The 11,472-nt window shown below is 49.0% G+C and overlaps 2 protein-coding genes across 5 annotated transcripts; one reads left to right on the top strand and one right to left on the bottom strand.

Moving 5' to 3' along the window:
• Positions 1-433: 433 nt before the first annotated feature.
• LOC101780471 (ras-related protein RABA5a) lies at positions 434-3,803 on the bottom strand. 2 transcript variants are annotated; one of them, XM_004958378.2, is made up of 4 exons: positions 3,350-3,800; positions 1,465-1,864; positions 835-1,166; positions 434-709 (listed from the first exon to the last, which is right to left on the bottom strand). In XM_004958378.2, exons 2-3 carry the CDS (start codon positions 1,802-1,804, stop codon positions 838-840), a joined length of 669 nt encoding a protein of 222 aa, XP_004958435.1. In that variant the 5' UTR covers positions 1,805-1,864; positions 3,350-3,800; the 3' UTR covers positions 434-709; positions 835-837. The 2 variants fall into 2 exon arrangements, with proteins under 2 accessions (XP_004958435.1, XP_022680220.1); XM_022824485.1 differs by having other exon boundaries at positions 474-704; positions 3,350-3,803.
• Positions 3,804-5,976: 2,173 nt separating this feature from the next.
• On the top strand, positions 5,977-8,122 carry LOC101780070 (TVP38/TMEM64 family membrane protein slr0305). Of its 3 annotated transcripts, none has more exons than XM_004958377.2 (5): positions 5,977-6,132; positions 6,240-6,552; positions 6,864-7,100; positions 7,207-7,427; positions 7,638-8,122. In XM_004958377.2, the coding sequence occupies exons 1-5, from the start codon at positions 6,047-6,049 to the stop codon at positions 7,903-7,905; spliced, it is 1,125 nt and encodes a 374-aa protein (XP_004958434.1). In that variant the 5' UTR covers positions 5,977-6,046; the 3' UTR covers positions 7,906-8,122. The 3 variants fall into 3 exon arrangements, with proteins under 3 accessions (XP_004958434.1, XP_012698891.1, XP_022679656.1); XM_012843437.2 differs by having other exon boundaries at positions 5,990-6,142; XM_022823921.1 differs by having other exon boundaries at positions 5,994-6,124.
• Positions 8,123-11,472: the final 3,350 nt, after the last annotated feature.

Raw genomic sequence — 11,472 nt, 5'->3', positions numbered from 1 at the left:
CAGCGGCACTGTTCCTAGCGATGATTAGCGATCCGTCCTTGTGGTTTCAACTTTGAAACGTTTCAGTCAGCTTTCATGCTTGCTGCTGCTGCTTGGCTTTCACGTTGCTATCGCGCTCCAATCATGATGATACTGCTCCCAAAGACGATGACATCTTATGATGTCCTCATCATTGACTGTGCTCGGTAACAAATGATACTGTTCCTGATCCTGCATATCATGATCACTTGCGATATTGTTGTCTAACGTTTGATATTTTCATTTTTCTTTCTGTTTTTGAACTTATCTGCCTTGAGTCGCTACCATCGACAGTTGTGGTATGGAAGCAGATGCCACTATGTCGCTATGACAATTTAGCGTATATTTCGCAGCCATTCCCTGGAACCTGAAAATCACCGTACGAAGGTGTCCTGGGGGCTAGGATGATGTAGAATGAATGAAAGAACGGTTTCTTTCTAGACTAGAATGATGCAGAATGACACAACAGTCGGTCGCACTTTCTCTTTACACAATCATGTATATCAATACCTTCCCAAGGATCAATCGAACTATACATTGATTTCCTCATGACGGAAAACACAGCTTTCATACAAGCAGCCTCGCCCCACCTCACCCTTTAGAACAAGAACATGGAAAAACAACTTTTCACAGACTTAACCTTACATACCCAGATGTGTCTCCCAATCCTACGCGTTCAACGCAGGCTGCCCTGGAAAGATAGATTATTCATCAACACAAAAGTTTGGGAATAAGACGATGCTAGCTGGATTCGATGGTCAAGAGAACAGAGATGGAGCAAGCTTAAGCAAGGTCAGAATATGAGAGATATCTTACAGGTTATGAGGAACAGCACCACCTCCCACCACTGCTTGTTTCATTGGTCTCACCCTGCAGCACCACAGCCTTCCCGTTGCTCAATGACTGCAGCTCGCTTCTCTTCTGCTCTTGAGATTGAAATACCTTCCGGCTTAGTATGCTGTAGATCTCCTTAACAACAGTTTGAAAAGCTGCTGCAACGTTTGATGAGTCCAGGGCCGAGGTTTCCATGAAGAAGAGGCCCTGAGCCTCAGCCAGCGCTTGGCCTTCCGCAGTGCTCACCTCGCGAGCATGCTTGAGGTCGGTTTTGTTACCCACCAGGATTGTGACGACATTCATATCGGAATGAGCTGTGGTAAAAATGAGTCAGAAATAAATTATGAGGTAAAAGCATAAACCTATAATAAGAAAAAAGGCCGAGTGTTGAAATCTAAAACTAAGTGCATCTTGCTTTTGTCCATGGTCGGCCATGAGATAATTGGTTCATGATGGCAAGTGCATTAATGCTAAGAACTCAAAAGTCATTCTAGATGACTAGGAAATTGTGACTTGTAACACACAGCCCCATTAATCGAAAATAAACTAGTGAAAGATTCATTGGAATGAGTGTATTCCATGCTTAAGAATTTGGTAAATAGTGGATCTTACTGTGCAGTTCATTAAGCCATCGACCAACACTATCAAAAGTCTGGCGTCTGCTAATATCATAAACAAGGAGAGCTCCGACAGCGCCTCGGTAGTAAGCAGATGTAACTGCTCTGAAGCGCTCTTGTCCAGCAGTATCCCATATCTGAGCTTTAATTTCCTTTCCATCAATTACCAACTTTTGTGTCTGGAACTCCACTCCTATAGTGGACTTGGAGTTTGGGTAGAACTCATTCCTTGCAAATCTTGCTAGCAAGTTTGATTTACCAACAGAGGAGTCACCGATCAGAACGATTTTGAATAGATAATCCTGGCTTTGTTCTCCATCTCCATCATAGGCCATTGTGAAACAACTCAATAAAGACAAGCTGCCCTTCTAGGGCTTGACAAAATTACAACAGCCCTGTCATGGTTATAAAGTTATACAATGAGATAAGTAGATGAACAGTGGGAAATGATTCAAAGTGTAACAGAAATATTTCTTAGTAATATCAGGAAATAAAACCCATAGATCTAGGAATATATTACATGCAGAATGGCTTGAAGAAATCAAAACAGTCACATGAAACTAAATAATCCTGATAAAACCTCACATTGGCACAGTAAAACAGTAATTAGCTATGCTTGATTAGAAGTTTATGATTTCAAGCATTTTCACCATCCACAGCTCAAGCGATATCAACAATATAAAAATTTCTGTACTGCCAACTTAACAGCATGTATCCAACAAAAGATCTTTCAGATCAATTGGAATTCAGAAGTAACAAGTGAACATTCTGTTTTCTGCCAACAGTAACAAGTTAACAACACCATGTTGATGAATGAAAACTATGCATACAACTAAGACTCATCAGAAAGGATAAATTTTATCACTCAAACTCATATCATAGTAATAATGGCAAGTTTGAACCCAAGCATCACATGAATTATAAGCAAACTACAGTTCATATCTACATAGAGATGATCTACAGCAATCATCGATGTGTTCGTATAGTGTTTGACTCTTGAGCAAATTTGATTTAAGCTAATCCTCTTCCAATCTCAGTCAATCAGAAACCCACAGAAAGTGGCATATTGTCATAATGTGGATTACTGTAGTACATCTGCCCATAAATCAGATCAGAGTGTCCTGGATCTGGAAAGTTCAGGCAAGCCACCACCTAGTGGATGTGAAGATCCTGGAAAAGGCCAACAATGGCACTGGATCGACTGATAATTTGTTCCAGCAGAACACCAATAGAACAGTGTGAAGTTTGTGTGGTCCTCAACAATCCATGCACGAAACCATCGATCGACATGTAGTTAACCCAATGAGGCACAACCCATTTCCGAAAGAAAGAAAGAAGGGAACAATGTGGTAGTCAGATTAGTGTTCTCGCCTAGCATGAGGCGCAAACAGTCGTACAATCGTCCACTATTTTCCTTAGGCTGGTGATCAGCTACCCATGACATCAACAGTAATTTGCCCAAAACCCGAGAGATTTCGATCACCCACTACCCGCGCTCACATTCTCAGAACAGGGCCCCTGCCCCCTTGTTGACTTACTTCCGCATTGCCCGCCAAATCACACAAACCCAGGTGGCTGTCCTGACACGATGCTCAGGCTCACCCAATGCAGCACTGGGGGCCAGCAGACACCCGCGAATTACCGGGAAAATAAACCGCGCCCGCACCTCGGCAGGCTGATCTCGCGCACTCATATATTACGGAAAACAAACCAAGCTACTGACGAACGCAAGGATTGGGTCAGTACGGCGCCAACGCGGCAAACCAATCCGCGACGAGACTAACCGGATGCAGATTGCAGACTTGCAGAGGCAGAAGCAAAAGCAGGCCGTGGAGAGGCAAGCGAAATCCATTCCATCGGAGCGAGCTCGAGCTACTCACCAGCACGAGACGAGATCACCCTCCGCGCCCCGATGGATCTCGACTCCACCCCGACTACGCCGAGGGCGGAGAACCGGCGCCAACGCGGCGGCGGACTGGCGGGCGGGCACTTCGGCCGGCTGGCGGCGGGAGCGGGCCGACCCGTACGGCCGGGCGGAGGATCCGGCAGCTGGAGGGAGCGTGGCCGCGGCGCGCGCCGGGAGGAGCGGGGTGTGGTCGACGGCGGCGTGGACTCGGGGGAGGCTAGGTTTGGACTCGGGGAGAGGAGGGTGCGTGCGCTGGTGGAGTGGAGGTGAGGTGAGGTGAGAGATCTAGATCCCCGGCCGTCCTCCCCGCCCCCGCGTCCACCGCTCTCTCGCCCGCGCCCGCTGCTGCTGCTGCTGCCCGTGTGTTCCGCCCGTGTGGTGGAACTCACGTACCGCGTGGTCTGTTTGCCGGAGCACCAGTGCGCAACGCACCGTCCGTCCCTTTAAATTTCTGCCGCGAGCCCTTTTACCGTCCTGTCCGAAAATGTTTTACCTCGGCACGAAGTAGCTGGTGCCTCGTCATGGTGATTATAAAAATGTGCGTAGGCTCATAAAATTTACTTCTATACTATCTGAAATGTTCTCCTTTCTTTCCTTCTCGACTCTGAAACTGGGAGTTTTTACCAAGCTGGAAGTGCAACTGGCCTCAGTTCTTCTACAACCAGATCATACTATGATCGTGTACAATGGCGATTACTAGTAGTTGTAAGTTTTTAACGAACCTTTTACGGAGTAACCGTCGCAGATTTTTTTTTTTTTACCTTGCGAAGAGTCAGTCCCCGGAGGCCGGAGCTATCAGTGGACTGTATGGCGGTTCGCTGCATCTTGGACCGGTGGGGGCACGAGGAATTGAAAGCACCTGCAGTCCTGTGCAGCAGCGGCTGCCGGGCGATGGCGACGCTGACGGTGACAAGCAAGTGAGGCGTCGTAGCCCCCGCCCCCGCCACCGGGGAGCCCTGTCCTGCTGCTGGTCTGTTCCCGCGCAACAACGCCGCCCCCCCACCCCCCGGGTAGCGGTAGTACGAGCAAACCAACCCAACCGGTGTACCACACGGCAATGCCATCGCATTGCATTATGCATCGTCGCCGGCGGTCAGTCTCTGCGACTCTTGCACCATCTATCCGTCGGTAGCCATGGCCCCAGGCTGCAGCATCATCTACCTGTAGCCTGCTGTGTCTGAGCAAGAAGATTACAGCGCTGTGGTTTAGCTTGTAGGGAGGTTACGCAACGCCTGTTGAGATCACTGGGCCAAACTGCCCAATCTGTATCTAGGTGAGAGCAAGCCAGCCACCGGCCAAGTGCTTAGCCTCACTGATCAGTGCTTGGGGTAGGATAGGAGCAGCAGCACAGAGGCACGTGATGTGATGTGAGAGAGTAGGATAGGAGCTGAGAGGCACGTGATGTGATGTGAGGAGCTGAGGATGGATGGATGGTTTGTTGGCAGTGAGTTGAAGTAAAAGGAGCCTGCTTGCGTTGCGGTTGCAGTAGCAGGAGTAGGAAGCGAAGCACCTAGGATCATTAGCCATGGCTCTTTGCTCTTGAGGTGGATGCAACTTTACGACAGCACAGATGATCGATGGATGGTCCATGCCACGCCCCCCTTCAATTCTTTGCTTGCCATGCCATCTTCCTTCTTTTATTCTTTTGCCCTTTTTCCCTTCCTTTTCTTCTTTGTTTATTTTAGTATTATAGTGGCACTGCTCAGCAAGTCAAGATCCTAGAAAATGCAGTTGTTGGTATACCAAAGCTGCGGGTTAGGTTATTCTTGGCTTTGAGAGGAAGAAATGCATTCTATCAGCACAGAAAGAATCTGCATGCTGCAACCTTTGTTGATTATCAGCACAAAGCATTTCAGCTTGAAACCTTTGCTGCATCTTTTACAAAGGTATAAATAAGTGTGGCGCTTTGGCTAAAATATTTTTCCGTCGGAATTGACTGAAAAATGAGAGGGAAATAAGAAATTCTAGCTGCCGCACTGTTTTTTCACAGCATGCAATGGCAAGGCAATGCATTGAATCTCGATGAACCATCGTGTCCACAGAAAATTTTTTGCCCTCCTCCCAGTGGCCTGGGGGGTAGCTGCTGCCTGCCTCCCTGGCTGTGCCTACGCACATGGACGCTGCGCGGGGCAGGCAGCACAGTGTGATGCACTGCACGGATGCTGCAGCACCCACTCGCGCAAGCTAGCGCGGAGACAACCAGCCACAGTGCCCGCCTGCCCTCCCTCTGCACCCCTGCAGGCAGGAGGAGTGTGCGACATGCAATCGCCCACGCGTCGGCTCCGTGCCACTGCCTCCCCCTCTGCCGCCGCCGCCGCTGCTGCTTCTGCGCCACTGAGCTGAGCTGACCCGTCACAGCACGTCGCCTCGTCGGCTTCTCTCTTCTCTCCTCCATTTTCCTTTTCGGGACAGAGGAGCTGAGGAAGGAGAGAGAGACGCAAACGGCAAAAGTGTACTCTCAAAGGCCCTCCGAAGGCCCAGGTACTCATGGGCCTCTTTTGGGCCAGCCCGGTCTACTCGAGGGTCTTGTGGGCTAAACTCGGCCCATCCCTTCCCTTCCCTTCCATCTGCCGCAATCGTCGCGGTTGCCGGGAGGACGAGGCCGACCTTGTTCCACTCCAACTTGATCTCTTCCTTTCCCTGTCGCTCTCTCTCCCCCCTTTCCCTCGCCATGACGGGAGTCCCACCAGCTGCTCCCGGCGCCGAAGCAACCGCGGCGGCGTCCCCGGCGGGCGAGCGCGATGAGCAGGCAAGCACGTCAGTACGCGTGGGGCCTCCGCTATCCCCCCCTCTTCTTCTACAGTTGTGCCTGCGTGGCGATCGTCTGATTGAAGCATTATGCGTGTATGTGGTTATTGGTTCAGCTCGGGGGCGACGGGTTCGCGGGGCGTGCCTGGCCGTCCGGAGGCGCCGAGCCGCGGGGGAGCCGGAGGTGAAGGGCCCGGGCGGAGCGCCGAGGGAGACGAGCACGCGCGGCTGGTCGTGGCGATGCCGTCGCCGCCACCGCCGGCGGGTGTGAACGCAGCGTATGTGCCTGCGCCCGTACCTGTGCAGGCGCGGCCTTGGCCGGGGTCGAGGTCGTCCATCCCATGGGTGAGGCTGGTGGTTGGATTGCTGCTTCTGGTGCTGCTGGGCTACGCGTTCCTCAAATGGGGCCTCCCCTTTCTCTCCGAGAAGGTGATGCTCCTTGTCTGATCTACCATTAGAGGACTTATTAGTGCAGGAATTGCTCGCAATCGGTCGATCCTTTCGGATTGGCAGAGAAATTGTTCCATCTTCTCTTTCAATCCGAAGAGATTGTGCCCAATAATCCCCAAAATCCAGGCAAGCTTCACATATGATTTATCAATCAGATGATGGTTAATCACACGATTCATATACTTCTTAAGAATCTCCAATTTGATGCAGTATAGATGCCCCCATACGTTTTCCACATCATTGTGATGGTAATGCTTCGTGTTCCATTTTCTGTACGCCTGATATTGTAGGTGATCATGCCGATTATTCAATGGGAAGCAAAATCTTTTCGAAGGCCAATGTTAGCGGTCGTGATAATTGCTTCTCTAGCACTCTTCCCAGTGGTGTTCCTGCCTTCTGGTCCAGCAATGTGGCTAACAGGAATTATTTTCGGCTACGGCTTCGGTTTCTTAATCATCATGGCTGGGATCACCATCGGCATGTCGATACCTTATTGGATCGGCTTATTGTTTCGTCACCGCCTAAATGTAATGTTTCTAAGCACTGTTTGATTATGAGCGATGGTTGGGTTTAATTTCCTTAGTGTATTATAATTTGCTACCCTTCTGCTCTTGTTTGTTTGTCAACATGCAGCTTTGGTTAGAAAAGAAATGGCCACGGCAGATTGCTCTGATTAAACTGGCTGGTGAAGGGAGTTGGTTCAAACAATTCCGTGTGGTTGCATTGCTAAGAATTTCACCATTCCCATATGCACTGCTTAACTATGCTGTAACTGTCACTGAGATGAAGTTCAACCCTTACATATGTGGCTCACTTGTCGGGATGATTCCTGATGTGTTCATCAACATCTACAGGTTAGATTCACATCAACACCTCATGGCTTTAGTTAGTGACTTGAAATAAATTTTATTGCAATCAGGATACTAGTCTAGTTCAGTAGTTGGGCATGGACTGTACCATTCATTCAGAGTCAAAGTCATTTATTACTTAGCAACTGCTCTTGTAAGTAATCCAAAAGTCCAAACTATCATGTCATCATATATTTTTGCACTACTTTTGTGCAGTGGGCGCCTGATACGCACATTAGCAGAGCTGAACTATCACAAGCATCGAATGACAACAGTTGAGATAGTGTACAACGTCGTATCTGTTATTGTCACCATTGTCTTTGCGATTGGATTTACAATATATGCAAGAAGAACCCTGGATAACATGGAACGTTCAGAAGGCATCTGCGTCGAACCTGTTGGTGTCCCTGCTGTCTCAACTGAGTTCAGAGATAACCTTCAAGGTTGCTCAACTGCACGTTCTGTGCCAATTGATGTTGTATAATAACAAATACATTACACCTCTATGGTCTGGTTAGTTTAAGGTTCCAATCATGTACATACACCACACTAGATTGGTGCAACAGAAACGTTAGCAGCACGCTTATGGGATGGCCTGCTGCTGCATTATGCAACCCTGTATATATAAGTGCTACTTCTGTAATGTGCTGATGCTGTTAAGTCGTTGCTTTTCAGACGTTTGATTGCTGCTTCTTCAGGCATGCATGTCGTGTGATGGTCTTAGCCCTTAACGGATTCTGCCTCCTGTTATCACTCACCAGTCAAGCATGTTGATTGTGTGCCAACCGGCTCCCAACTGAGAACTTGAATTTGGCTAGTGGTTTCGTTGCTGTCTATTATTGAAACAACAATAGCATGTTAACTGTTGGTGCGTGTGTAAACTGTGAAACCATCAACAATGTCAGATCATGTACGTTGATGCATTGAATTTTACCATCACAGTTACTAAACGATGCTCAACTGCTCATGTCAAAGAAATTAGGAGCCATAACGTACAAGACAGTCTTGCAGAGTCCTGAACTGAATCTCAAGTTGGCTTAGTTTAACGTATCCAAAGTACTTGGAGAGTACAGTACAGTCTTGCAAGCTTGCTAGCCATGTGCATGGCGTACTGCCACTAAACCTTTGCAGATTACTACAATGGGGAGCGAGGTGGTTGGTACGAGGCTCTCCACTGCAGCTTGCGACCAACCATGCAGGCCTGGTCGGCGTCGGATCGGAGCGACCGGCGCTTGTGTTCTTGATCGTCAGCACGGCGAGCCGGTGCCGTAGCCGGCGGATAGGCTCCTCTCGAGGTAGAACGCCCGCAGCCTGGAGCTCCTGGTGGTGCTCGCGGAGTGCGACAGCACGGGGAGCCCCCACTGCGAGGAGAAGACGATGGCGGGGCAGTCCGCCGCCGCGTTCGCCGCCACCGCCGCCGCCAGGCGCCGCACGAGCTCCGCCACCAGCGCGGCCAGCCGCCGCGCGGGGAGCAGGAGCACCAGCCGCATCAGCCGCAACCGCAGCGCCTTCCTGCCGCCGCCGGCCACCGTCGTCGCGTTCCTCCACCTCATCCCGGCCGCCTTGCAGCTCCTCCTCCGCAGCCGCAGCGGCCGCGGCCGCCTCGCCATGACACTACCCCTAACCACCCCGGCTTCCTCCCCCTCGCCACCGAGCTCGCCGCGCAGGCGCTGGTACCGGCACGCCGAGCGCGGCAGCTGCTCGTGCTCCCTCGCCATGAGCATCTCCACACCCATGTGATCTGACGAGCTAGCTGCTAAGGTGGCGTGGCAACAAGTTAAGCGCGTCGAGCGAGGACGCTGACCAATGCGAGCTGAGGACTTGAGCTCGGTGATTGATTAGCTGTGGGGAGGATATGGAGCGTACGTGACGTGCGTATATATAGCCGTGGAACTTACGGGGGCAAATTATTGCTGATCGGGGGCGCGGAGGCACATGGAACGAATCGTGTCCGGAGCGCGCCCAGTTGGGGGGCAGAGGAAATGGGCGGGGGCAGCGACCGGGGCGGCGCCTACACGGCCTGATTGCCTTTGACACATGCTTTCCGCCACCAAAGATTATATAAAACTGGTGGTGTACGCATGCGTAGTTGTGCTGCACCTGCACTCTTCTCCCTTCATGATCCGTCTCGAGAAAATTGAAAAGAAATGAGTAGTTAACAGTTGATACGCATAAACATATGGTGCATTAGTGTTAAGCTGATCAGTTTCTCTAGTTCGGTTTGGGCATTGGTGCATGTATATGCATGATTGTACAGATGTTTTCTCTTTCTTTTTTGGTAGAGTAGAGCATGATCTCTACCGGGACCAAATGCCATGATCACGAATACAAACTCCAATGATACGCTACATTGGGACCATATAGGGTTCGAGTGCGAGTCGGTGCAAAATTTCGATGTTTTAATTGTACATGATCTGAAGGGAATGCAATCTTTCGAAGATTGTAACTGTGATTGAGAGTGAGTAGATGGGATTGGAAGCTGTGGCCTGTGGCGTATGCCGAATGCACCTCCACCAGCATGATCTTCTTGGTCCGGTATGTGTGTTCGATCAGTAGGAGTTTAATTACAATAGCGTTGCGTACCACAAAAGCATATTCTTGCATGCCACGCGATGATTGAAGCGATCATTACACCATCACTTGACAGTTCGTTTACACGTACTCCTCAGCCTTTTTGCGTTGCCGTAGCACAAAGAAACTACACTGCCTTTTTGCCAAAACGAGAGCCTGGCATCGTCACCAGATGTACTTCTCGAGCATAAACAATTGCAACCGCAAGAAACTGTAGGGAGATTCTCACAAATCAGCAAGAGCACATACATGGACATGGTTAACTCCATACAAATGCAGCGCATGACGATTAGGGTGAAGGCGTATGGTAGGTTTTATCGTTAGGCCGTGTCATGTGCCATCATTAGCGCGAGGCATAAGAAAAGGTCACTAGAGGCCAATGCAAATCATGGCCAATGATTGGGAAACGGCCGGCCTGGATGATTGCTTATGGTTTTAGTAATGGCTAAAGGTATACGATGCAGCTTTGACAGCTCGAGTGTAAGCTTAATAACATGCATCACATTTGGTAGGACGCAAGTTGCGCCGTAGATACAATGGATACATTATTCAAGAGGAGAATAATATGGAGTAGCAAACCAGCTGCTGAGTCAGTGACCAGTGTAGATCCTCTCTGTAAAGTGTGTGAAAGAACAGACGCGCAAGCCGTACAAGTTACAACTAGCAGTTCAAGAAGTGGCAAAAGCAGTACAAATTAAGCATGTGGCTGCACAGGATCCATCCATGTAGAACAAGAAATTAACAGCCACAAGTTGGAATGCAAGTACCGAAACATTCTTCATGCTAGGTTAAGAAACACAAACAATCAAACATGAGCTCCAAAAGTTTATGAAAGAAACTCAGCAGTAGGTATTAACAAGGTTCGGTGCCAACATGCAGCCAAGATCTGGAGCACTCGCATAACTAAATTGCTGTCATCGTCACCATAGAGTTTTATAACAGGCCAACACAAGGTTCAACGCCACCATGCAGCAATAACTGGAGCAATTGCATAAACCAGATTATAAACAAGTCCAGACAAATATTTGTGCCGCGTAGAAACCATGATGTACCATGCAGCTCATCTCTAGAGGCACTGCAACTCAGACAAAATTAAGCAAAGAATGAATTAGCACACCAGTTCAAATGTGACATGGACAATGTTCTATGTGCACTTGCCCTCTATAAATCTCTACATCAGACAATGTTTTTCAAAAGAGCTCATTGTACTTCATTGCATTTAAACAGCTGCAGAATTCAAACTTTACTGGTTTTGCTATGATTATTGCATTTTAATCTGTGCAAAAATGTAACAGTATTCAACTTGGTTTGCACTGTGATCATTCCCAATGGCATTGGATCCCCATTAAATTAGCAGAAAACATTAAACAACTGAATCTTTGGTCAAAGATAAGAGAACTTACTACACAAGCATGAATTTCTGTGTCACATATCGACCTCTTGACTCTCGAGTCTCAAAACAGGTTATTTATATCTCTTG

Source organism: Setaria italica, chromosome II (assembly GCF_000263155.2).
Source record: "Setaria italica strain Yugu1 chromosome II, Setaria_italica_v2.0, whole genome shotgun sequence".
NCBI classification, from domain to species: Eukaryota; Viridiplantae; Streptophyta; class Magnoliopsida; order Poales; family Poaceae; genus Setaria; species Setaria italica.
The sequence above is the reverse complement of the archived record's forward strand: the minus strand, read 5'-3'. Positions and strand labels throughout refer to the sequence as shown.

Excerpts from the sequence above, each read along its gene's own strand:
- LOC101780471 (XM_022824485.1), bottom strand. The coding sequence starts at position 1,804 with ATGGCCTATGATGGAGATGGAGAACAAAGCCAGGATTATCTATTCAAA. Across the intron at positions 1,167-1,464 it reads ATGGCTTAATGAACTGCACA|CTCATTCCGATATGAATGTC; the intron begins GTAAGATCCACT and ends TTTTTACCACAG.
- LOC101780070 (XM_004958377.2), top strand. The coding sequence starts at position 6,047 with ATGACGGGAGTCCCACCAGCTGCTCCCGGCGCCGAAGCAACCGCGGCG. Across the intron at positions 6,553-6,863 it reads TCCCCTTTCTCTCCGAGAAG|GTGATCATGCCGATTATTCA; the intron begins GTGATGCTCCTT and ends CTGATATTGTAG. Across the intron at positions 7,101-7,206 it reads TGTTTCGTCACCGCCTAAAT|CTTTGGTTAGAAAAGAAATG; the intron begins GTAATGTTTCTA and ends GTCAACATGCAG.